This window comes from Emericellopsis atlantica (genome assembly GCF_019669845.1).
Source record: "Emericellopsis atlantica unplaced genomic scaffold F5Z01scaffold_8, whole genome shotgun sequence".
Classification (NCBI taxonomy): domain Eukaryota; kingdom Fungi; phylum Ascomycota; class Sordariomycetes; order Hypocreales; family Bionectriaceae; genus Emericellopsis; species Emericellopsis atlantica.
In genome coordinates, this window is record NW_025764710.1 from 564,453 (window position 1) to 587,593 (window position 23,141).

At 55.4% G+C, this 23,141-nt stretch overlaps 7 protein-coding genes across 7 annotated transcripts; 5 read left to right on the forward strand and 2 right to left on the reverse strand.

Moving 5' to 3' along the window:
- Positions 1-1,004: 1,004 nt before the first annotated feature.
- Positions 1,005-1,742, forward strand: F5Z01DRAFT_698869 (uncharacterized protein; the record flags this gene model as incomplete). Its single annotated transcript, XM_046266368.1, has 1 exon — positions 1,005-1,742. One exon carries the CDS (start codon positions 1,005-1,007, stop codon positions 1,575-1,577), a length of 573 nt encoding a protein of 190 aa, XP_046119969.1. The 3' UTR covers positions 1,578-1,742.
- A 1,954-nt stretch (positions 1,743-3,696) lies between these two features.
- F5Z01DRAFT_535667 (uncharacterized protein) lies at positions 3,697-7,578 on the forward strand. Its single transcript, XM_046260490.1, has 6 exons — positions 3,697-4,037; positions 4,100-4,245; positions 4,298-4,391; positions 4,445-4,673; positions 4,722-7,042; positions 7,095-7,578. Exons 1-6 carry the CDS (start codon positions 3,851-3,853, stop codon positions 7,241-7,243), a joined length of 3,126 nt encoding a protein of 1,041 aa, XP_046119970.1. The 5' UTR covers positions 3,697-3,850; the 3' UTR covers positions 7,244-7,578.
- A 125-nt stretch (positions 7,579-7,703) lies between these two features.
- F5Z01DRAFT_535654 (uncharacterized protein) lies at positions 7,704-10,369 on the reverse strand. The gene is made up of 2 exons (XM_046260489.1): positions 9,208-10,369; positions 7,704-9,158 (listed from the first exon to the last, which is right to left on the reverse strand). The coding sequence occupies exons 1-2, from the start codon at positions 10,219-10,221 to the stop codon at positions 7,914-7,916; spliced, it is 2,259 nt and encodes a 752-aa protein (XP_046119971.1). The 5' UTR covers positions 10,222-10,369; the 3' UTR covers positions 7,704-7,913.
- Positions 10,370-10,791: 422 nt separating this feature from the next.
- Positions 10,792-11,762, forward strand: F5Z01DRAFT_650902 (uncharacterized protein). Its single transcript, XM_046263195.1, has one exon. It carries the CDS (start codon positions 10,922-10,924, stop codon positions 11,615-11,617), a length of 696 nt encoding a protein of 231 aa, XP_046119972.1. The 5' UTR covers positions 10,792-10,921; the 3' UTR covers positions 11,618-11,762.
- Positions 11,763-13,047, reverse strand: F5Z01DRAFT_721063 (tRNA guanylyltransferase; the record flags this gene model as incomplete). Its single annotated transcript, XM_046266586.1, has 8 exons — positions 12,966-13,047; positions 12,823-12,912; positions 12,634-12,765; positions 12,541-12,585; positions 12,320-12,492; positions 12,184-12,272; positions 12,032-12,136; positions 11,763-11,981 (listed from the first exon to the last, which is right to left on the reverse strand). The coding sequence occupies exons 1-8, from the start codon at positions 12,977-12,979 to the stop codon at positions 11,763-11,765; spliced, it is 867 nt and encodes a 288-aa protein (XP_046119973.1). The 5' UTR covers positions 12,980-13,047.
- Positions 13,048-13,164: 117 nt separating this feature from the next.
- Positions 13,165-15,163, forward strand: F5Z01DRAFT_650904 (WD40-repeat-containing domain protein). The gene is made up of 2 exons (XM_046263196.1): positions 13,165-13,673; positions 13,722-15,163. Exons 1-2 carry the CDS (start codon positions 13,315-13,317, stop codon positions 14,749-14,751), a joined length of 1,389 nt encoding a protein of 462 aa, XP_046119974.1. The 5' UTR covers positions 13,165-13,314; the 3' UTR covers positions 14,752-15,163.
- A 566-nt stretch (positions 15,164-15,729) lies between these two features.
- F5Z01DRAFT_535793 (uncharacterized protein) lies at positions 15,730-21,367 on the forward strand. Its single transcript, XM_046260491.1, has 3 exons — positions 15,730-16,182; positions 16,244-21,084; positions 21,141-21,367. The coding sequence occupies exons 1-3, from the start codon at positions 15,826-15,828 to the stop codon at positions 21,154-21,156; spliced, it is 5,214 nt and encodes a 1,737-aa protein (XP_046119975.1). The 5' UTR covers positions 15,730-15,825; the 3' UTR covers positions 21,157-21,367.
- Positions 21,368-23,141: the final 1,774 nt, after the last annotated feature.

Sequence of the window (23,141 nt, forward strand, 5' to 3'; positions counted from 1 at the left end):
ACATTCTATTTAAACAACATCTTATTTTTTTGTGTTTTTTTACTTAATTCTCTTTTTTGACTTTTAATGGCAGCCTGTTTCTTTTTTTTTTTTAACCCCCCCCCCCCCCCCCCCCCCCCCCCGCCGGCCCGGGGCACTAGTAGGTAGGTAGTGTTGGTTATGCGTTTCGAGACCACTGTGGCGATCCTAACACTCTAGTTGATCTTAAAGTGAGCTGACCTCAAGGTGAGCTAACCTCAAGGTGAGCTGAAATAAATAACGCTTTCTTTATTAGGTAATCACTCAAGGTCAACATTTGGGGTATTTCCCACCGCCCCCGTTTCAATTTTCCATCAAACTCTACAAGACTACAACTCACTTCAATCCAAATCTGAACCCACAAACGCTCAAACCAACAACACAACGCAATTGTAAGGACTGTTCATCGAACTCATGACCTTTTTTGTGTAAGAATCACTGACTAAACAAGATCAGCATCTATCAACGCTTAATCAAGCAACATGTCCGCCCAAGCCAATATCAACATCGGTGATAGCGAGGAATGGACCCCCATGATGAGAGATTGCACAGGAGACGATCCCAAAGACCACAGAAAACCCGACGACAACTTTCGTGCCCTTTGCGCGCACCGCGAGGCGACACATGCGAGAATGACTGAGCAGGGGCTGCCAGACGCTCAAGTACATCCTGACTGGCAAAAGCCCGGGAGGGCTCAGTACATGATGCAGCCACTGATTGTTCATGGCGAGGAATGGATTCGCCAAGTTGCCGAGACAAGAAAGATGATGGCGCGAAAAGGCCTCGAGGTCCCGACCGATCCACTCCCAAAAGCCGGGGAGATCTTGGTGCAAATGTTCCTCGAGCTCGACGAAAAGGACAGCCAGACACAATACCGGGCTGTCCCAGAGGACCAAGTTGCCGCTCTTGAGGCCGAAGGTTGGAAAGTCTAGTACGCACCACCTTTGTGTCGAGGGCCCAAAGAAAGAGGTTGGCGAGATGAGCGCATGATACCTCGGCCCAAGGACGTTTTCTGCTACGATGATCCGGCCAGAGACACGGACCGCTTCCTCAAGCATGCTAACGAGTACGCCGAACACGGCCTCTCGACGCCAGGCAAGGAGATCTGGAAGCCTGGTTGCCTCATCGGCCCAGATGGGGCTGACGAAGATGTCAAGAATCTTTCGAAGAGTTATGTCCCGTGGGAGAACCGCTCGGAGGTCACCGAATCCCGCTCTGCAACCTCCAGCTCGCACGGTCTGATACACCCAAGACCCCGCGGAGTGTGCGTCGGTTGGGGTGGATACGATGAATTCATCGACTGGCAGCTACATGGTCGCGCCGTCCGGCGTGAGATGGTGGAACACAGAGACTATCAAATCCCGCCCCCCGAGAACACGCCTATGGACCTCCCTCCTCTCGAGCTTGTTGACGAGGACGGCAATGTGGAAGTCGTTACCTCGACCTTGGGTCGAAAGGTCTTGGCAGGCAAACCTGTCCAGACCCTTTACGACAAGATCCATCGCTCCAAGGCGCATTACAAGAAGGGTCCCAAGGCAAGTAGCAATGCGCAGTCCTAAATCGACTGGCGATGGCAAAGTGACCGGGCCAACGCCCACCGACTGCGGCCGTTTCAACACCATACCGGGCATTAGCCCCAACCCAAGGTCGGGTTGGTACTTTCAAGCCTCATTTGGAGTTTGAAATAGTCGTTCGATTCGACTACCGATCAAATTCTGCTTCGCCGGGTTTCCTCATTTCTCGCTCACGGAAAATGGTACCCATCACTAAGAAACACAAGTTCCATACCCACCATAAACTTTGACGATGTCACTGATGACTGCAGTGCAGAGAGATTCGCATTTACGAGACCAACTTCGATTGGATGCCCAAGCTTTGAGCCATCGACATGTGACTCTCTCCCAATATCCCACCGCGCCAAATACCAAGCCTGGGAAGTCAAAGAAAGATATTGTAATGCCGAACGGGTATGTATTGTTCTGGACAAAACGCCTCCCCGACAAAGCACCGCAGCCCATGCGGCTGTCGCTCGCGAGGCTGGGAAATGGTGCGTTATGGTGCTCGAAATCTAAAGGGGCAAATGCCTTTTCCAGAGGAGAGAAGGGTATACCGCACCGGCATCCATCGCTAGCCTATTCTCCCGTCGGGTTCCAGACAGCCAGCCATCATGCCCATATACAGTCCACCCCTTGAATGTTTATACCACATACTGTACAAAAGGGACTTACCCCCGGTTGCGTAGTCTCTTAGCAGAGACACGGGCCCTGGCACCATTCGATCGTCATTAAGGTACGTCAATATCTTCACGCTAGCAATAGTCAATGATGAACACTCTATCTCAATTTGTTCTTGACTCCTTGCTAGCTATGTACTCTTTTTACAAACTTACAGGAGTTGGATTGTATGCAGTTGCAGCTGTTGCGAGCCACAGACGTAGACTCGTGATCAGACATGTGCTGCGCCAAGAGCCCCATAATTGAGGGACCAAATTGTGACGCGCTAGGCGGCGCCTGGAGCAGTGGAGAGTGGAGACGCTTTCTCGAACGCGTCTCAAAAAAAAGGGTTAATGTCGCGACAACTGGCCAAGATGCGTGACGTCGAATCTGATGAATGGGCTGCAACAGCGTGCCGAGTCTCGAGCAGGGCCAATCAACCAGAGGGCGGCTGGTGACTCTGATAAGGGCCGCTCAGGACACGTCTGGGAAGGGGAGATTGTGACTTCACTTGGTCGACGAGGGGACGGCAAGGTACGTCTCTGTTCGGCTGTTGATACTTTTGTATGACCATGGCGGCCCGCCGCCCAACCCAAGAGGTAACCCCCAAATTCAGGCTCCATGTCGTGGCAGGGCCGCAGGCTGGCCAACAGCCGGCACATTAGCGCATTTGTCAATCGCGGCACTGGTTCCAACTTCCAAGTTCTCATTTGCTCGATAATCGGTCAACGAAAGAAACCAACATAGACGGTACTGATCGTGAGAGACGCGCAGGGAACCGATGCCTCTGAAAGTCTCAATGCACACAATGTTGCCGCGTATGCCTCAAGGGAAAGTCAGGCTTCAGCTCAGGGTCTTTGATGCCGTAATTAACGAAGACGGGGGCGCCTTCCCCCAGTAATTATTAGTCGTGCCCAATTTTAGCCCCCCGGCAGGTTGTTCCTCGTCCGTCACATCTGAGTGGGTGATAAGTCGGTGCCCCTGACGGATCCCAGCCAGACCCAGCCCAAGTGCCTGTAGGAGTGTAGGCTGCTGGACAGGATCTGCTGCCACTTGTGATGCCGCTCGCTCACCTCCATCTCTCCGTTTCGTTTCTTCATTCGCTCTTCTCACCATTCTTACTCGAGCGCTTCCTCATCATTGGCAGGCATTCGCCCGTCGTCCGTCAAGCCTCACTTGGCTCTTGCGTTCTTTCCACCTTTCCCATTCATCAGCTTCGTGTACCTCCATTCTACGCGCGCCCATCCATCTGCCCCTCCATTATTTTCGCCCGACTACGAGAGAGCACCCTGATATTCAATCACTGGTAGTTTTAACGGCCATTATACCTCTGTTCTCCTATTGCGCGCGCGACAAGCAGATACCGCTGCAGGCCATCTTCATATTATCCCATCAATTGTATTCGAACATTTTTTATACCAGCTCAAGCTTGACTGTGGACCGTCTCCCGCCTCAGAAGTCGGGTAGCTTGCTTCTGCTCCTACTTGGTATCAGGGGGCCCATTGGCAAAAGCAACTCCAGGGCTGCTTGTGATACAGTACGCGCAGCTTCGCCTTGACTCGACACTGGCTTTTCGACCTCTCAACACCTGATTTACCGGCCATACCATCACCATCGACATGCCTGGGCTGTTCTCTCGCCTCAAGGGCAAGGACACCAAGTCCAAGAAGAAGAACGCTGGCCCTGACCTCGCCGACTCGACTCCTTCGAATCCTCAGTGGGATGATGCGTGGACGCGAAAGACTGTCGAGCCAGAGGAAATCCACGAATTGGTACGATGTTGCACAGAGGAGCTCAAGGCCAGAGGTGAGACTGCAGACGCCCCGGAACTTACTACTGAAAACGCTGACAATGGTGTTGCACTGCAGGCCTCGATCTTCCTTTTCTTCTCCTGCCCTTCCGTCCAACCTCCGATCCCAGCGCTGTGCGCACCTTCATACGACACTTTTTCGATCAGAACCACCCGCCCCGAGGCGAGGCATTGCTACAAGAGATCCGGATCGCAGAACCCATGGTAGGTCCGATATGACTTTGTGAGAGAGTACTGGTGCTGACCAGATTTGTAGGTCTTGTCGGGCGTCGTGAAATGGTGCTGGAGTCGCATGCAAGGTGGTGTTGTGGGCTGGGACGCCTACGAGCTGTTCAAGGTTGGCGAGTATGGTGTGTTTACCCCTGAGAGTCGGCAAGACATGTGTAAGCTGACCACGGGCCAGATTCCAACATGGCTCGCGACTCCTTCAAGACTTTCATTCCGATCAGCGTCGAGAACGGCGCGCGACAGCGTATCATCTTCGATTTCTTCGACTTGCTGGCTGCTGTGGCTGCGCACGGTAAGACCAACGGCTTTGGTGGTCGCAAGCTGTCGCGCATGGCGGCATGGTGGGCCTTTGAACAAAAAGATACAGGCAATGGCTTTGAGGGGGGCTACAACAGCTGGTTGAGGTACATTCTTGCGCCGGACGCTGGATGAAATAATGCTAACGGGGACAGCGCTGCCGATGCCACGAGCCACCTGTTCTTCGCCTACCTCAGGTCACTGGCCCCCGAGACAAACCTCACTGGCATATCAATGCTTCCACGGTCACTGCAGAAACTCGTGCAAGAGACCGAGTATCCGCCCATGAAGCCCGAGCTGCTTATGTCGAGGACCAACAAAGTCGTCATGATTGTCGAGACAGTCTCGCCCACGCCCTTCTCCCTTCTTCGACGAGCGAATCATTTTCAGTATCGTGACTCCGACCGAGCTCTTCAAGAGTTCTCCGAATACGACGACCCGGTGCAAGCGCTGTCCGAGGAGTGCAAACGCGTGCTCAAGGCTGTCTCAGCAGCCAACCAATCCCAAGTATCGAGCGCAAAACACTCTACCAGCCTGCGAGAGGCATCATGGTCTAGATTCGAAGACATTGGTTTCAGCAGCGCTTTGGAGGAGGACGAAGATGAGGATGACAGTGCTTTAACGAGGAAGCACAAGCAGCGCACCGACGGTCTGCGAACGTCTCCATCATCCGGCAATGTGTTCGACCGGCCTACGACTCCCTCATGGGCGGATTTCCTCTCCTCTGGTTTTGTCGATGACTCCCAGTCGAGACCTAACCTCCTCCTCCCACCCGACAAGGTCCTTCCGCCTCTGGACACTCAAGCAAGGCAACGCAGCTCGCAGTCACACCGCCCCCGACTCGAGTCCGACCAGGACCTTGATCCTGGTGAGTTGGCTAGTATCACATTCCTAGACCTCGATGACGCCTTTTGGTGGGTATGGATGAGCAGCCTCGCACCTGAAGAGACACCGGACCGAAAAGCGGCGTTCGGACGTTGTGCCGTCGTAGAGACTAAGATCACCAGTGGACGATGGCTCGTCATGGAGGAGATGATCGCTGGAGCCGCGCCTGAGCCCCAAGAAGGCGCGTACATTGCCGAGAAGAAGGGCCTCTTCAGTTGGACGCGCAGAGGCAAGAGTCTCGGTCGCCGCAAGTCTACAGGGAAGCAGGCCTTGGACCGGGGCGACAAAGGTGGCAACACATTCGGCTCCAGCAAGACCAACATTGGGCCCGACACACATGCGAGGATCCAGGCCAAGGCGGCGCAGTTGCGAGCAGCCAGCGACCAGGAGAAGCAGGAGGCTCTGAATGCCCAACGCCGTGGGCGAGACGCTGACTCTGCTGATAAGACCAAGAGTGTCATGAGTCTTCAACCGACCATTGTAGGCGAGGCATCGTCCGCTATGAAGTGGGTTAAGAAATACGATAAGGCCTCGATCAAGGACGCTTATATGGCAAATTCGTACGCCGGAAGAGGCACTACCCTGTCTCTGGTCCCCACAGAGGATACCAATGGTCATCACGAGAGCAATGACGCGACCCAAGATCTTGCAAAGGCCCCTGAGCCACCGAAGAAGGAGGCTGCGCCAGCGCCAGAACCCCAGCCTGCTGCTCCTGCTCTTGCTTCTGTCCCAGCAAGTCCCGTCCCGCTGAGGAAGCCCGTGGGGTCATCTGTGCCTGTCAATCCCGTGCCAGCGCCAACTGAGCCCAGTCAACCTGTGGTGCCCGAGCCCCAAGAGCAGCCAGAGCAGCCAGAGCCTGTGCAAGATCTGCCGGAGCACCCCGAGTCTGCGCCTGTGCCAGAGCCTGAGGCCCAGCCAACACCACCTCCCAAAGACACCCCTGTGGAAGAGCTTCCCGCACCTGAGCCGGCAGTTGTAGTGACCGAGAGCGGTAAGAAGAAACCCAACAAGGGATTCCGAAAACTGTTTAGCCGCAAAAACCGTGCCTCCAAGCTGCCAGATAACGCTGCGGCCGATGTCAACGAGATGCTCCGCAAGGATGCTGAGGCCCCGGCTCAGCCAACGACGATACAGGAGAACGAACCTGCGTCTGTGGCTGAGCCTACGCTCGAGATGCCAATGACCGATGAAGCGCAAAGGCTCCATGACGGCGACGAACTTTCACGCGTCGACACGAAGGATGCGGCAGAGGCCCAGGCGGAATTCTCTCGCTTCGACCAAGGGCCTCTCCAGGACCAGCCGGCATTTGTGCCAGACGACGATGCCGAGAGCGACGCTACGCCCCGATCCATCACTCGCCGTGCGCCTAACCGCAATGGAACGTCCATTAAGAGTTCGCATGAGATTATGAGCGAGGAGAAACTGGCGCAGAGCACCAGCCCGGGCATCCAAGACCGTTGGGCTCAGATTCGCAAGAACGCGGCGGAGCGCGCTGCCCAGTACCAGCGCCCCGAGGATGAACTCTCTAGCCGGGGCCCCGAGAGGAAGCACTCTGGCCATGATGAAGATGATGACACGAGCGCAGAGGAGAGTAAGTACTACGCTACACACGTATTCCTCAACCACAGCTAATCTCTCGACAGCCATCGAGTCCCGCGTTGCTCGTATCAAGGCCCGTGTCGCCGAGATTACAGGCACAATGGAAGGGGTCCAGGGTCCTGCAAGCCCTGGAGGTCTTCGAACACCACAGCCTTCCCGCAGCCCTCAGCCAACAAGCCCTGCCGCTGAGTAGAGTGAACGGCGGCTTTCCGTTGAGGACTCTCAGCAGCAGCAGCTTTCGCCGTTCAAGCGATCGACCCAATGGTTTCGTCTTTTAATTCAAGTCTGATCCGTTCTCCCCATGTTGTTTTTCACGCTCAAGTTCAACGAACCATATACCAATCTGCTTTCTTTTCTTACATATCAACAATCCCAGCTCATGATACCACTAGAGAAACATACAGCATCCGGAGCAGCGGCAGGCAGCAGTCAAGGACTTCTTGAGCTAGTTGAGATACCCTACTAGTTGGTTCAAGGGTGATTGGTCTTTCCACAGGAGCAAAAGGGCCTGGAGCCTGGAGCTTCGTTTTCCTCATTTGTACCTATAGGCAATGCTTTGAGCCAAACGAAACCACGACGGTTGGCGAAGCGAGCGCGTCAGACCTAATGCAATTCTCCAAGTATTCAATACTCTTGAGCTTTATGAGACTTTACGGAATGCGTGTATTCCGATACTCTGACCGTTCTATTGTGACAGGTCCAAGAAGAGGTCTATGCTCTGGTGCCGTGCCCTCCTGCAATGTATTCTAGCACAGAACAGCCTTGATCTACCGGTCTACTGGCAAGCTCGTAGGCCGTTTCCGGTGTCAAAAAATGCTGTTCGTAGGTCGTGCTTGTATTAGCTGTGTGTGCCATTGTATGACCTATGGACTACCATTGTCCTTCATGGTGATTCTATGGAACTCCTCGTCGTCAGACATGGTCGATGTGGGCGTCACTGGACGGGCCTCATCCCGCACGCTGCTCTCCTTGTCTGTTGGCACCGTGCCATCCGGGCGAGGCGGGAGAGGCAGACTCTCCTCTTCGGTCTGCTCGGTCTTGGGCTGGTTCGCTCCACCCTCAGACTTGGGGTCCAACGCAGGAGGAGAGATGTTGAGTCCGCGCAGGTCATCTGCCACATCGCCCTTGGGGACCTCTTTCCTGGGGATGCTGTGCGTTTTCTTCTCGCTATCTTGTTCGCCGTCCAGGTCCACGAGCTTGCCCTCGGCAAAGTCGTTCTTCATCTGGATGACCTCGTCCTTCTCGATCGTGTTGCTTGCTTTGATGCCGACAAAGGCGCACTTGCGCAGAATCTCACCCGTGAGCTCGGGATACCGCTGGTGCCCACTGACCACGTCGCTCAGGTCCAGGTTCTCAATGCCATCGACATTCTTAATGGCTTGCAGTCCCGCGACACCCATGGACAAGCTGTACATGCGATACACAAAGCCTAGGATCATGTCGTTCTCAGAGTACACGTTGAAAATCTTGCCCGATACCACGGTGCGCAAGGTCCTCCAGTGAGAAGAGGCAGCCGGTGCTGGCGCGCCGATGATGACGACGCTCTCGATGAGGCCGAATGCGCGACGTTCGGCGAGAGTTTGGAGGCATGCGTGAATGGCGGCCGCTCCCAGTGAGTAGCCGATGAGCGTGACGGGCCGTTCGCCCTGGACCTTGTTGATGAGAGCATCGGCTAGTAGCTTGCCGGCCTTGCGCGAGCGGTTGAGACCTTGGCTGAAGGGGTTGTCGACGTTGGAGGCGGCGGCGAGGACCTGGATCGGCCACAGCGCAGCCCACAGAGTGGCGAACACGGTGCGTTTGATGACTTCTGACTTGAACGTGTTCCATGCCGCAGACTTGACGAGGTCGGAGAAGGCTGTCCCGAGGGCGATGAGGGTTTTCATCTCATAGCGGAGGGCAAAGACTTCGGTCTCTGTGCTCAGAGCGCGCCAGGGCTTGACAATATCCGCTTCTTCATTGAGCCATCCGTTGATGCCGATTGTCAGTCGGAGGCGGCGGTTCTGCTGTTGGTCTTTCGTTTCTTGGGAGTAATCTTTGCCCCATTCCTCCTGAAGGGGGATGAACTTGAAATCCTCCACTTCTTTCGCATACTTGTCCATCATTTCACCCTGGGTTGCGATCAGCCACAGCTACAACAGGTCCTCACGTAGAACGTACCGTCATCTTGGCGCCGTATGCGCCGAAGAGAGCTCCTACCAATGCGCCGTTCATCCAGAATATTCCCAGGAAACTGGCGACGCCCCCGAGGCCGATGCCACCGAGAACGCCACCCAACGCACCAGCTACGAGAGGCGCGGCCAGACCGCCTGTGACGCCGATGACAGCGGCTCCGGCGACTGAGGCTAAGCCCACCTTCCAGTACCGGCCGAACTTGTTCTCCTGTCGTTTCTTGGCGGCATCGGTCTCGGCAGACATGGTCGCTTGCTTGTCCTTCTCGTCCACGTTGGAAGACTCCATCAGCGTCTTGGCAATCTCCGTCTCCTCGTGGATGACAAAGGTCTGCGGGAGCTCCAGAGAGGATGCGAGATACAAGCCCAGCACGCGCGAGTGCGCCGAGTACTTGCCTGTCGAGAGCAGCAGAAGGAGTATGCAACTAAGCGCCTCCTTCCTGTCCCTGATAGAGGACGACGTGAGGTTCGTCGGCAAAGGCTGGTATAGCATCTGCAGGGCGTAAAAGTCCTCCGACTTGTCCACCTTGGCGTCGCCAAAGCTCATGAGATCCTCGCCCTCCTCGGCATGGTCCACGCCTCGCTTCTGCAGCTCCTGGGCGCGCTTCTTACGCTCCGCGACGATCTTGGCGTCGTCCTCGGCGCTGACAATCTCGCCAAGCTTCTCGATGAACTCCTGCTGCCACTCTGCCATGTGCTTGACGGCGGCTTGTTGGATGCGCATGGCTTCCTTGGAGGCCTTCTCGCTGGACTTGGGCTTGGTTTGCTCTGCCGCTGGCTTGGGTGCCCTGGGCTGCTGCCCGTCGTCATTCTGGGCTTGAGGGGTCTGCGATCCGCTTGAGGATTCGTCCTCGGTGGCAATGGGGCCGAGGTCATTGGATTGTGAATCTAGTTCTGCGATCATGCGCGTGGTAATCTCGGTGACGAGGCGGAGAAGAGCGCGCCTGCGCGCTGGCTCCAAGTTGATGACGATTTGTCGGGGGTCAGAGCAGAGGGGTGCCATGCTGGCTAGGTACAGTGTGAAGGGTGAGCTGACGCTCTACTGGCGCAGGATATTGAGAGTTTTCTAGGAGTAAGATATGATGATCAGGTAAGGTATGGTGATCTGGCACCCTCCTGTGGCCGGAGTGAGGCGTAGCATGTACGGTGTCCTGAGGGCCAACGGCCAAGGTGCGCGTAGCTGCACGTCATCGCTGGACGCGGTGCCGCGCTATGGATCGGGCAGTGGCAATGATCAACAGCTAAGTATTGTGCGCTCTGCGAGATGTATCAGATTTTGGACCAGAGCCTGCTCATTCGATGCATGCCAGACTTGATGTATTGACTCATTTGAGCGAAGGAAGCTTGCCTTTGAATTTGTCATGGTCGTGGTGTTTTGGCATTATAGACCGGGCCCCGCAGGCCATCGCCAGCAGACCGAGCAATAATCAGATAGTATCTTTGCATTTGTGTTTGAAATACATCCATGTTCATTACAGATTGATACTTTGTCTATCAAGTCTTCCACATTGCGTGACGGGGAGCAGCCATGAGTGAACCTTCAGTGTCCGTGTAGGGTAAGCACACAATACCAGATAAGCGCACGATAAGCTGCTAGCAAGGGTCCAGGTGTCCCCACCTAAATTTTGTCCATCAGGTTCAGCTGCAACTTTTCCACCCAGCATCACGACGAGACGATACGCGACAAGCCACAGCTTTCCGCTATGAATGCGCACGCCCTGCTCTCGGCGCAAGGATGGCGCGGCCACGGCCACTCTTTGCACAAGACGTCCGACTTGATCGGCTTGTCGAAACCTCTGCTCCTCAATCGCAAAGACAACACCAAGGGTCTCGGCACCTCGTCACACTTCAATGCGGACCAGTGGTGGCTCAACGCCTTCGATGAGCAGTTGAAAGGCTTGGAGACCAGTAAAAAAGGCCAGGTGAAGCAGATGGTCACCACGGGCAAGCTCAACACCGTCGACGTTGGCGGCCTTGGGAAATACTCCGTGTACAACTCCTTCGTCAAGGGCGGCTTCCTCGACGGCACGGTGGATCTTCTCAAGAAACAAGCGGAAGATAGCACCGACGACGACTCGAAGACAAAGAGAAAAGAGACAAAGGAGGAGCGCCGGAAACGAAAAGAGGAGAAGAGACAGCGCAAAGAACAACGTGCTGTGAGGCGAGAAGCACGCCATGCGCAGCGAGCTGTCCGGAAAGAGGCGCGGCGGAGAATGAAAGAGATTCGACGACAAGCCCGACAGGAGAAGAGGGCGGCGAAGGAAGACAAGAGGAAAAAGGAGGCGAACTCGGATAAGTCGTCCAGCGAAGAATCGTCAGGGGACGCCATCGAGGACGAGAAGCGCTTGCGGCGAGCGAAGAAGGAGGAAAAGCGTAGGAAGCGCGCGATCGAAAGCTAGCGAGGGTGAAGTGAGGTCTGCACGAGGAATGGGTGGGCGTTTTGGCAGCGGCATAGACATCACGATTAGACGCATTGCAAGGAGTTCTTGGTCACGGCAGAACATGGGAGTCTATGACACCGCAGTACAGGGCATCTGGAGTTAATTATACCTCTTTTGGGATTTTGCCTGGTTTATTTGACAGAATCCACGGTCTCCTGTCCCAGAATTCATCCTTGATGATATCCAAATGGTCCACCACAATGGCGGCCTTGGATCGGCGCTTCTTGTCATTCTCCGTCTGCTTCTTGGACTGCTGGACGGGCTCAGCTTGCGCGTCGACAGTCTCCGCAGTGTTGTGACTCGCGGGCTCGACCAGCTCGTACTACGCTTCTGTCAGAGCGGCGGTTCCAGACAAGTACCGCGGGTACTTACATCACGGAAGATGACGCTCCCCTTTTTGAAGATCTCGGGTTCGCGGTTGTAGTTGATGCCGAATTTCGAGAACAAGATCTCGTTCTTGTCAGCGGCCAATGTGCCCTGCGCTGTTAGTGTTGAGCGAATGCGGCTGATTGGACGTGGCTCACAGCGAGGGCCTGCTCTGCCTCTTTATTTTCCATGCCGCCGAGTTGAATTAGGGACCAGAAGGCTGTGTTGTATAGATTGTTGATGTGGCCTGCCCATGTAAGTGGAAAGGTCTCTTCGGCGATTCACGACACTTACAGTCGGCTTGCCGCCAGCTCAGGTAGTCACGCAGATTCTGGATGGTCGGGTACAACACGGCTCGCCCGTCGAACGTTGGCAGGGGAAACGACAGCGGCGTGTCCGGGAAGTGAGAGAACCAAGAGTAGACGTAGTTGGATGTGAACGTAGACACGACCGTGCTGACGAGTTTGCTGTCTGTCGTGAGCGAGTGCGGCACGTGTGTCTGGCAGCGTACCTACCTGGATCGCCGCTCAAACAGATTTGTTGATTTATGAAAGACAAAGCTTGGAGAATAAGTATCACACCAACGTGGCACGCCAAGAAGACCATACCTGTACTCGTCGCTCACGCCATATGCCAGTGTGATTTCTGGTAGATCGGCAATGACTGCTTTGGCCGCCGTGTTCATGAGATCCAGAGCCCTGCGGTCATTCGGTTTCTCGAACTTGTACTTGGCACACATCCTACGGAGAATCAGTAACGTAATAGGGAGTCTATGTAGAGTGTGTGATAATAAATACTTTGTAAAAGCTCTTCCATCTACGCGGACTACTATCCAAGTATTCGGCAGCAGAGGGTCTGGCTGCTCAAAATTGCGCACATATTCGAATCTGATTGCGATAAATGTCAGAGATGTGTTGCCCAGCCGGTGAGTTGGGCTTACCTTGAGTTCGCCATGATGCAGATGCTCGGTGTAGTGAATGTCGTGTAGCTCGGCGCCTTGCTAGGTCTTGGTTCAGCCCAAGAGGAAAATGTTAGTGCATCTTCACAGGATGCTAAGTTAGGTGGGGGGGCATCCCCCATATCCTCACCCCCAGGAGTGCGCTAGCGCAAGTGGACCCCAAAGCTTCAGCCTTGCATGAGCCGACTGGACTCACTGGAGGGCTGCGAGCGCGATCGCGCGCGGCTGCCCCTCGAAATCTTTAGCTTTCCCATGCCACAGTTATTGACATGCGCTCGACCTACCCGATTGCATCCTGCTCAGATTTGTTCGTCAATCACGCTCCGCCAAGATGAATCTCTTATTATCCGACGATTACCTCTTGCAGGATTACCCCGAGACCATCACGAATTGGATTCGGTCAGGGCGCACCACAATGATCCGTTTCGACTACAAGGGCGACTTTCTGGCGAGCGGACGAGCTGATGGCGTCGTTGTCATCTGGGATATGGAAACGATGGGCGTCGCGCGCAAGCTGAGGGGCCACAAGGCGGTCATCACCTTCCTCTGCTGGTCGCGCTGCGGCAGGTACCTGTTCTCGACCTGTCAAGGGTGGAAAGGGATACTCTGGGACCTTGAGGATGGCAGCCGGCTACGAGAGATCCGTTTCGAAGCGCCTGTATACATGGGTATGCTCCATCCGTGGAATCAGTAAGTCTCGTACGCAAGCACGCAGCGGCAACGCCCTGACCAGTCCAGTTTCCAGGTCGTGGTGGCGCTCTTTGCCAAACAGCCTTGCCTTGTCGACATGACCGATGGCGTCGATACGAAATATACCCTGTCGTCCGCGCCAAAACGGCCAGAAGGAAAGTTGACCGAGAAAGAGATAAAGGCCGACGCCGACGAAACCACGACCTCGGCGATATGGACGTTGAATGGCGACCATATCCTAGCGGGCACCGTCAGAGGCTGGATCAACATCATAGACGCATCATCTCGTGAAGTGATCTACTCCGAAAAAGTCTGCTCAGGCGCCGTCACATCTATGCGTCTCACAAGCTCGGGGCGTGAGCTGCTGATCAATTCACAAGACCGTGTGATTCGCACATTCCGCGTTCCCGACCTGTCTGCAGAGAACCTCGACCTCGATACGATACAATTCGCGCTCGAACACAAATTCCAAGACGTCGTCAACAAGCTTGCGTGGAATAACGTCACGTTCAGCGCTACGGGGGAGTACGTGGCCGCCTCTGCATACAACAACCACGAGCTCTACGTGTGGGAGAGGAATCGCGGCAGTCTAGTGTGCATGCTCAAGGACCCAAAGGAAGAACAAGGCGTGATTGAGTGGCATCCGTCAAAACCAGTCGTCGTGGTGTGCGGCATGGAGACGGGACGCATATACATCTGGTCGGTCGTCAGCCCGCAAAAGTGGTCTGCGCTGGCGCCAGACTTTGCCGAGGTGGAAGAAAATGTCGAGTACATTGAGCGGGAGGACGAGTTCGACATTTACAACCAGGAGGAGATTCACCGACGGAGATTGGATGCGGAAGACGAGGAGGTGGATGTCATGACACCGGATCCAGCCTCGAAAGCCATGTATAACGGCGACAGCTTTCGGATGCCGGTCCTCTTCGACGTGGGCAAGAGTGACAGCGAGGAGGAGTTTATCGAGGTGTCTACTGGCACCATGCGGCGTCGCAGTCCGGGCGATGGGCAAGATGATGACGACGATGGAGGCACTGTTAAGAAGGCCACAGGCAAGGGGGGTCGCAGGCGGAAGGTGTAGTGCGCGCCTGTGAATAACGACGTTATGATGGATGGTTTAAATGACAATTTTTTGGCTACTGAACCATGCTTGATCGAAGCTGTGATGCAGAAGCGCATCTCTAAATCGAGCAAGGAGACCGTCTGCATGACATATATTCTCTTTCCCACTTTTTCCTGAGATATAGACTTGGTGAGGAAGATAGCTTCGCGTGTTATTGTGTCATTGTGTCATTGTATCATTGTGGCATTGTAGTATTGTTGTGTCTACTAAGAAGTACAGTACTTACTAATATAATAGTTATACGCATCGTACGAATCACAGCCTCTGTAAGGTGTATAGTAGGCAGGAAGGCCTCCTTGTATCTACGTAATAGGCCCATTACTAGTGAGGATTATGTATCGAATTTATATCACGAGGAGTAATTATCAAATGCGCCCTCGACATTGTAGCCCTGATGCTTGATGCAGCCAGCATGAGATGCAATGAGTCAGTCGGCCATGGCCGAGCGAGTGGACAAAATGTTAGAGCCAGGACGGAACGCTTCATGCGCGCATGGAGCTTAATTATTAGAGTCAGGCGCTCAAACAGCGGGCCCCCGGGGCCAATCAAACTGCAAGGGCGCGTGAACCCGAAACGGCTTAGCGGCCCTCTGGACGTGTGGCGTGGCCGCCCTTTGTCAGTCAGACCAGCTGGAGAAGATTCTCTCATGCGTTCGCCCTGACATCCTCTCCGCAAACCTCTGCCAACCCCCCAACGATCATCACGACACGCGCCGAGCACCCGGCGCAACGTCAAGGCGACGTCCACGCGATACTTTCGAACACGAGAAATCCGATCCTCGAATCTGCGCACCTCCGAAGCTGGCGACGACGGGGGAGATTAGCCCGAGGTTCTCCTAGGCCGACGGCCAGGGCAGGCAGGCAGGCGTTGCTGCACGGGCGCCATCCGCCATCAATCGCGACGCGGGAAATCCATCAATCGATAGATATTTTGCGATTCCTTTCCTGTCATTCTCGACTATTTCTTCTCTTTTTCAACCGTAACCGGCGCACGCAGCTGTCAAGTCGCGCCTGAACACCCACAACCGCAACCATGGCGAACCTCTACTTCACGTACTCGAGCGCGCCGCTCAAGACGGTCGAGGAGATCCAGTTCGGCCTCATGTCTCCCGAGGAGATCAAGAATATGAGTGTCGCGCACATCATCACACCAGAGACAATGGAGGAGAACAAGATGACGCCTCGTGATGGTGGCCTCAACGACCCTCTGCTCGGCTCCATCGATCGGCAGTTCAAGTGCAAAACGTGCACCTCGGCCATGGGCGAGTGCCCCGGTCATTTTGGTCACATCGAGCTCGCAAAACCCGTCTTCCACCCTGGCTTCATCAAGAAAGTCAAGAAGATCCTCGAGATTGTCTGCCACAACTGCAGCAAAGTACTTGCCGATGAAGTTGGTCTCACCGGCCCTAGAATGTACCTGCTCCTTAGATGCTAACACATCATGTTTCCAGAGCGATCCCGACTTTGTAGCTGCCATTCGTACGCGAGACCCCAAAGTCCGCTTCCAGAGGGTATGGGCGACTTGCAAGAAGAAGAAGCAGTGCGACAACACGGAACGCGATTCAAAGAAGGACGACGAGTTTGCTCCTGGCATGAAACTGGCCAAGTTGCCGAGCCATGGAGGCTGCGGCAACGTGCAGCCTGCTGTCCGTCAAGCTGCCTTGCAGCTCAAGGCCTCGTACGAAACAACGTCCGAGGACGGTGTCAAGAAGAAGGATCAGCTTCCCATCACCCCAGAGCAAGTTCACAGCATTCTGCGGCGGATATCGGAGAGGGACATTCGCAACATGGGACTGAATTCTGAGTACGCTCGCCCCGAGTGGCTCGTCCTCACCGTCTTGCCTGTGCCTCCCCCGCCCGTGCGCCCCAGTATCTCGATGGACGGTACAAGCACAGGTATGCGCAACGAGGATGATTTGACTTACAAGCTCGGTGATATCATTCGCGCCAATAGCAACGTGAAGCAGGCCATCCGAGAGGGTGTGCCTTCTCACGTCGCGAGGGACTTTGAGGAGCTTCTCCAGTACCATGTCGCAACATACATGGATAATGATATTGCTGGACTGCCCCGTGCTCTGCAAAAGAGCGGAAGGCCCGTCAAGGCTATCAGGGCTCGTCTGAAGGGCAAAGAGGGTCGTCTTCGTGGCAACTTGATGGGCAAGCGTGTGGATTTCTCCGCACGTACTGTCATCACTGGTGATGCCAACTTGTCACTCGATGAGGTCGGCGTTCCTCGAAGCATTGCTCGCACACTCTCCTATCCCGAGGTGGTGACCAAGTACAACATTGACAAGCTGCGACTCTACGTTAGCAACGGTCCCAACGAGCACCCTGGTGCCAAGTACGTTGTTCGCTCCGATGGAACACGCATCGATCTGCGGCATCACAAGAAGTCCGGCGAGCTCACGCTGCAGTATGGCTGGAAGGTTGAACGCCATCTGGTGGACGGTGACTATATCATTTTCAACCGTCAACCCTCTCTGCACAAGGAATCCATGATGGGGCATCGCGTCCGCGTCATGCCATACTCTACTTTCCGCCTGAACTTGTCGGTCACATCGCCTTACAACGCCGATTTCGATGGTGACGAGATGAACTTGCACGTGCCTCAGAGCGAGGAAACTCGAGCAGAGGTCAAGGAGCTGTGTCTTGTTCCCCAAAACATCGTCTCCCCACAGAAAAACGCCCCTTTGATGGGTATCGTTCAGGATTCGCTCGCCGGTGTCTACAAACTGTGCCGCAGAGATGTTTTCCTCAACAAGGAGGAGGTCATGAACTTCATGCTATGGGTCCCTAACTGGGACGGCGTCATCCCTCAACCGGCTATCCTCAAACCTCGCCCTCGTTGGACCGGCAAGCAGCTCATTAGTCTTGTCATCCCGCCAGAGGTCAGCATCTCCGCTGGCGGCTCGGATTACAAATCACTACTTAAGGACGAGTCCTTGCTCATCCAGGGCGGCCAGCTGATCTACGGGTTGTTGAAGAAGAAGCACGTTGGTGCGCAGGCTGGCGGTATCATTCACATCTGCTACAACGAGCTTGGACCCGCCTCCGCCATGGCCTTTTTGAACTCTGTTCAACAAGTGGTGACCCACTGGCTGCTGCACAACGGTCACAGTATCGGTATTGGTGACACAATTCCCGACAAGGCCACCATTGACAAGATCCAACTGGACATTGATGATGAGAAATCCAAGGTTGCCTCCCTGACAGCCAAGGCTACGGCCAACGAACTGGAGGCGCTGCCTGGTATGAACGTTCGTGCCACTTTTGAGCACGAAGTCGGTGTCGCCCTCAACAGGGCTCGTGATCGCGCTGGTACTACCACGCAAAACAGTCTGAAGGACTCCAACAACGCCGTCACCATGGCCAACTCTGGGTCCAAGGGTTCGTCTATCAATATCTCGCAGATGTCTGCGCTTGTGGGCCAGCAGATGGTGGAGGGCAAGCGCATTCCTTTTGGTTTCAAGTACCGCACCTTGCCTCACTTCACAAAGGACGATTATTCGCCCGAGTCTCGAGGCTTCGTCGAAAACTCCTACCTGCGTGGTCTCACCCCAAGCGAGTTCTTCTTCCACGCCATGGCTGGTCGAGAAGGTCTGATTGACACAGCCGTCAAGACGGCTGAGACTGGTTACATTCAGCGTCGTCTTGTCAAGGCGCTGGAAGACCTGAGCGCGCGCTACGACGGCACTGTCCGCAACTCTCTGGGCGATATCATTCAGTTCTTGTACGGTGAGGACGGCCTCGATGCTATGTGCATTGAGCAACAGAAGATGGGCTTCCTTAACCCATCCGATGCCAAATTTGCCGAGAAGTATCAGTTGGATCTCGCCAACCCGCCAGAGTGGTTCAAGCGCGACTATGAGTATGGTGACGAGTTGCTCGGCGACAATGAGTCGATGAAGCTGCTTGACGAGGAGTGGGAAGCCTTGTGCGAGGACCGCCAGTTGGTCCGCAAGATCAACAAGATGAAGAAGGACGACGACATGATGCAGCTGCCCCTCAACCTGAACCGTATCATCGAATCGGCCAAGCGTATCTTTGGTGTCAAGATGACAGACCGCAGCAACCTGCGACCGACGGATGTCATCCCGACTGTGCAGAACCTTCTGAAGAAGCTGGCAATCGTCCGTGGCAGCGACCCCATCTCGCAGGAAGCCGACTACAACGCCACCATTCTGTTCAAGGCTCTTGTCAGGCACCGTCTTGCCTTCAAGGATCTTGTCAAGGTGCATCGCCTCAACAAGCTGGCCTTTGACCACATCATCGGTGAGCTTCACAACCGTTGGGATCGCGCTTTTGTCAGTCCTGGTGAAATGGTTGGCGTTCTCGCCGCGCAGTCCATTGGTGAGCCGGCGACACAGATGACACTGAATACATTCCATTTCGCTGGTGTGTCGTCTAAGAACGTCACGCTTGGTGTGCCGCGTCTCAAGGAGATTCTCAACTTGGCCAGCAACATCAAGACCCCTGCCATGACCGTCTTTGTGAACCAGAGGTTGGCCAAGCAGGAGCAGGCCAAGAAGCTTCGAAGTCTGGTCGAGTACACCAACCTCCGCTCGGTCACCGCCATGACTGAGATCCATTACGACCCTGATGTTCGGGGCACCAAGATTGAGAGTGATGCGGACATGGTCGAGTCCTACTTCATGATCGAGGAGGAAGGCCAGGAGCTGGTGGATCAGCAGTCCAGATGGCTTCTGCGCATCACCTTGGACAGGCAAAAGATGCTTGACAAGGAGATTCGTGTGGAAGACGTCGCTGCTCGCATCAAGGAAGAGTACGCTGCCGACCTGGGTGTCATCTTCAGTGACAACAACGCCGACGAGCAGGTCATCCGCATCAGGACCATTCAGCAAGACGGCGGCAAGGATGAGGATGGCGAGAAGAAGATTGAGGACGATGTCATGCTCAAGCGTCTTGAAGCGCATTTGCTCGATACCCTCACGCTGCGCGGTGTGCCTGGCATTGAGAAGGCTTTCTTGACCAAGGGCGTGACACTCAACGTGGCTCCCGATGGCTCCCAGAAGGCCCTCAAGGACGATGCCGACTGCACCGAGTGGTTCCTCGACACCAGTGGTTCCGCTCTGCGCGAGGTGCTCGCTGTGGAGGGCGTTGACGCGACCCGCACATCTTGCAACGACTTGTGGCAGATTGTTGATGTGTTTGGCATTGAGGCCACTCGTTCCGCTCTGCTGCGCGAGTTGGTCAACGTGTTGGCCTTTGACGGTTCCTACGTCAACCACAGGCACATGGCGCTGCTCGTTGACGTGATGACCTACCGTGGTGTGATCTCCGCTGTGACTCGTCACGGTATCAACCGCGCCGACACGGGTGCCCTGATGCGTTGTTCGTTCGAGGAGACTGTGGAGATCTTGCTGGAGGCTGCTGCCACTGGTGAGTTGGATGACTGCCGTGGTATCTCGGAGAACGTCATGCTTGGCCAAATGGCACCCATGGGTACCGGAGGTTTCGAGACGTTCCTGGATCCTCAGATGCTGGCGACCGTCATCTCGACATCGGCAGGTGAGGTCCTCAAGCATGGTGCGATCGGCGACCAGGCTGGTACCGTCGACGGCGCGGCCACGCCTTATGCCAACGAGCAATCACCGCGTGCGGACTCGGGCTACAGCTCGGCTTCCCCCATGGCTGGTAACTTCTCCCCCATCCAGGGTGCTGGCTCGGAGACGCCTACCGGGTTCGGTACGGAGTATGGCGGTGGCGGCTTTGGAGGCAGCGTGGCCAGCCCCTACCACCGGGGTCTCAGTGGCGGCATGAGCCCGTACGGCACATCGCCAACATCGCCCTTTGCCTCTGGTGGCAGCTACTCGCCCGCGTCTCCCAACATGTACTCGCCCACTTCGCCGTCCATGGCCATGGGAGATGTGGGAGGTCGCTTCGCCGTCACCTCGCCGTCCTTCAGCCCAGCATCGCCCAACTTTGGAGGTGGCATGGTCTCGAGTCCCCAGTTCAGCCCGGCCTCGCCCAACTATTCGCCCACGTCGCCTCAGTCGTACTCGCCCACATCACCTGCGATGCACGGGTCCCCCACCTCGCCTACCTACTCGCCTGCCAGTCCGGCCTACAGCCCTCGCATGGGTGGAGCAGGTGGCTCGACGTCGCCGGCATACACTCCTGGCTCGCCCAGCGGATCACCCACATCGCCGAGCTACTCGCCCACGAGCCCTGCTGCCATGGGCACTGGTCCTTCGCCCACGAGCCCGGCTTATTCTCCTACCTCCCCACAGCACTCGCCGATCCACGGCGATGGGAAGGATTCTGGAAAATAGTGAGTCTACACGAATGTCGGGAGAGAAATGTGTCCCATGCTAACATGATTCCCAGCTCTCCTACTGGTTAAGCACCTTGTTGTAGACATTTGGTCACATCCACGAGACACGGGCTGTCTCGACATTCCTTCTCTTTACATCTTTCTGCCGTTGCCATTTCAAGGGCCCATGGTTCGGGGTGTTTTGCATTATAGAAGTTGCAAAAGAAAGAAGAGTTACTCATGCACGGCGTTTGCCCGAAAAAGACCGACGGGGGGAGAAAAAGGGCACGCCAGAAATATACAAATACCCAGATTGAGGTGGTCACCATCGCCTCGCCAAAACTCAACCAAAAAAAAAAGTAATGGAGAAAAGCAGGGCAACGATCACGATGGGGACGAGACACAACAAAACAAAACAGGCACACGTCACACGAGAAAGGGGAAATAGGGACCGCCATGTCCGGAGCAGAACGGTTGGCTGGCTGGCTGGCTGGCTCATATTTTAATAGCTGATGTGTACGATAGGAGGAGGGAAGAGGATAGTCGTTGTTGTTGTCATCGCTCAGATTGGTATCTCTGCATGGAAAGGACGGAGCGCAGCAGCAGCAGCAGCAGCATCATCATCATCATCAGCAGTGGAAGTCTTCGATAGTGGAACTTGGCCTATTTACCCCAAATGTGTGCCTGAGGAGGTTCTTTCTGGGTGACATGTGCTCGTGCGTGTGTGCTTGAAGTTCTGGATCTGAAGATGGGCGTTTCGTTTGCCATGTTTCTATCTCTCACTGCATTTTGGCATCCATGTATTGTTCGCATCGAGGAGAAGGGTCGGGGGCGTTTGCATCATGGTACCTGCGCCACCGAATAAGTCATCACAGGGTTTTTTTTTTCCATTAAGCGCATCCTCCTTGCGACGTGTGATGTATCTCTTGCATGGGCTGCACCGATCATGCACACTCGACGCACATGGCACCGGCTGGGGGTGTCCGGCGGTCATAGTAGCCAGCCAGCCAGCCAGCCAGCCCCCAAGAGGATTGCATCGTCGCATGCATCGGCATTCCCATTCATGCATCTAGAATCCTGTTCCTGAGCATGGAGCCCCTAGCAGTCTGGGCTGTACAGTGGACTTGTGCAGGATAACAGCTTCTCTCCCTCCCACCCTGCGTATGTAGCATCGAGAGGACAATGCTGCTGACGTTTGTTCAACGCAACGCTCCCTCTGTGACGAACAGGGTTCTCCCGTTCACGGGGTGCACAGACAAAACTCGCCGCTCACCTGTCAAGTGTCACATCGCACCGTCCGTGCAGCTTGCTTGCTTGGCTCTCTGTCTCACCTTGACACTGCTGCTGCTGCTGCTGCTGCTATCGTCACACCGTCTGCCGTGTCATACGTACCGGGGCGCGCAGAGGAACCCCTTCTGCAGAGGAAGATCCCGTAGTGGCGTGTCTTTGCCCGGCAAATGTGAGCAAGTGACAGAAGAGCTCTCGGCAACCTAGGATCGATCGCCTTTTCTCTTGCTCTAGTCACCCTCTCCGCGTGCAACGGTGCGCAAACGGGGCGGGAGGACGAATTGAAGTGACAGCCGAGGACAAAGCGCCACGGCAGAGACTGACTGACAGGTTCTTCTGCAAGCTCGGACCTCTGCTTATCGTCGTCGCTATTGTTGGGATCGGCGCTGCCGAACAATAGCAATGGGGAGGGGGACAGGGGGAGGGAGGGGACGGACCGGGCGCCCATTCTTGTGTCAATAGGCAAATCGCGCCATTGACAATGGGACGCCGATCCCCCAGAAGCGAGATCTGATCGACTAATTCAGGCATGGGAGATCCGCCCCCCTCCCTCCAGGCCCTCCCCCCCCCCTTTGTCCGTCCCCGTCCCGTCACATGACGAGATGCAGCTGCGAGAGTGCAGACGTAGCGCCATGCATGATGGGACGCCCTGGTCAGGCATCCCCTGAATCGGTGCCCGTGTAAGAGGGAGATGGGAGCTTCGTGGTCCATCAACTTGCGAGGAAGCAACATGCAAGACGCGCGATGCTATCAAGAGTCATGGTGGTGCTTCCGTGCAGCGAACCAGC

Bases quoted from the DNA above. Each gene is read 5' to 3' on its own strand.
- F5Z01DRAFT_535667 (XM_046260490.1), top strand. From the start codon at position 3,851: ATGCCTGGGCTGTTCTCTCGCCTCAAGGGCAAGGACACCAAGTCCAAG. The intron at 4,674-4,721 runs GTACATTCTTGC...TAACGGGGACAG, and splicing joins GGCTACAACAGCTGGTTGAG to CGCTGCCGATGCCACGAGCC. The intron at 7,043-7,094 runs GTAAGTACTACG...ATCTCTCGACAG, and splicing joins TGACACGAGCGCAGAGGAGA to CCATCGAGTCCCGCGTTGCT.
- F5Z01DRAFT_535654 (XM_046260489.1), bottom strand. From the start codon at position 10,221: ATGGCACCCCTCTGCTCTGACCCCCGACAAATCGTCATCAACTTGGAG. The intron at 9,159-9,207 runs GTACGTTCTACG...ATCGCAACCCAG, and splicing joins CATACGGCGCCAAGATGACG to GGTGAAATGATGGACAAGTA.
- F5Z01DRAFT_650902 (XM_046263195.1), top strand. From the start codon at position 10,922: ATGAATGCGCACGCCCTGCTCTCGGCGCAAGGATGGCGCGGCCACGGC.
- F5Z01DRAFT_650904 (XM_046263196.1), top strand. From the start codon at position 13,315: ATGAATCTCTTATTATCCGACGATTACCTCTTGCAGGATTACCCCGAG. The intron at 13,674-13,721 runs GTAAGTCTCGTA...TGACCAGTCCAG, and splicing joins ATGCTCCATCCGTGGAATCA to TTTCCAGGTCGTGGTGGCGC.
- F5Z01DRAFT_535793 (XM_046260491.1), top strand. From the start codon at position 15,826: ATGGCGAACCTCTACTTCACGTACTCGAGCGCGCCGCTCAAGACGGTC. The intron at 16,183-16,243 runs GTTGGTCTCACC...TCATGTTTCCAG, and splicing joins GCAAAGTACTTGCCGATGAA to AGCGATCCCGACTTTGTAGC.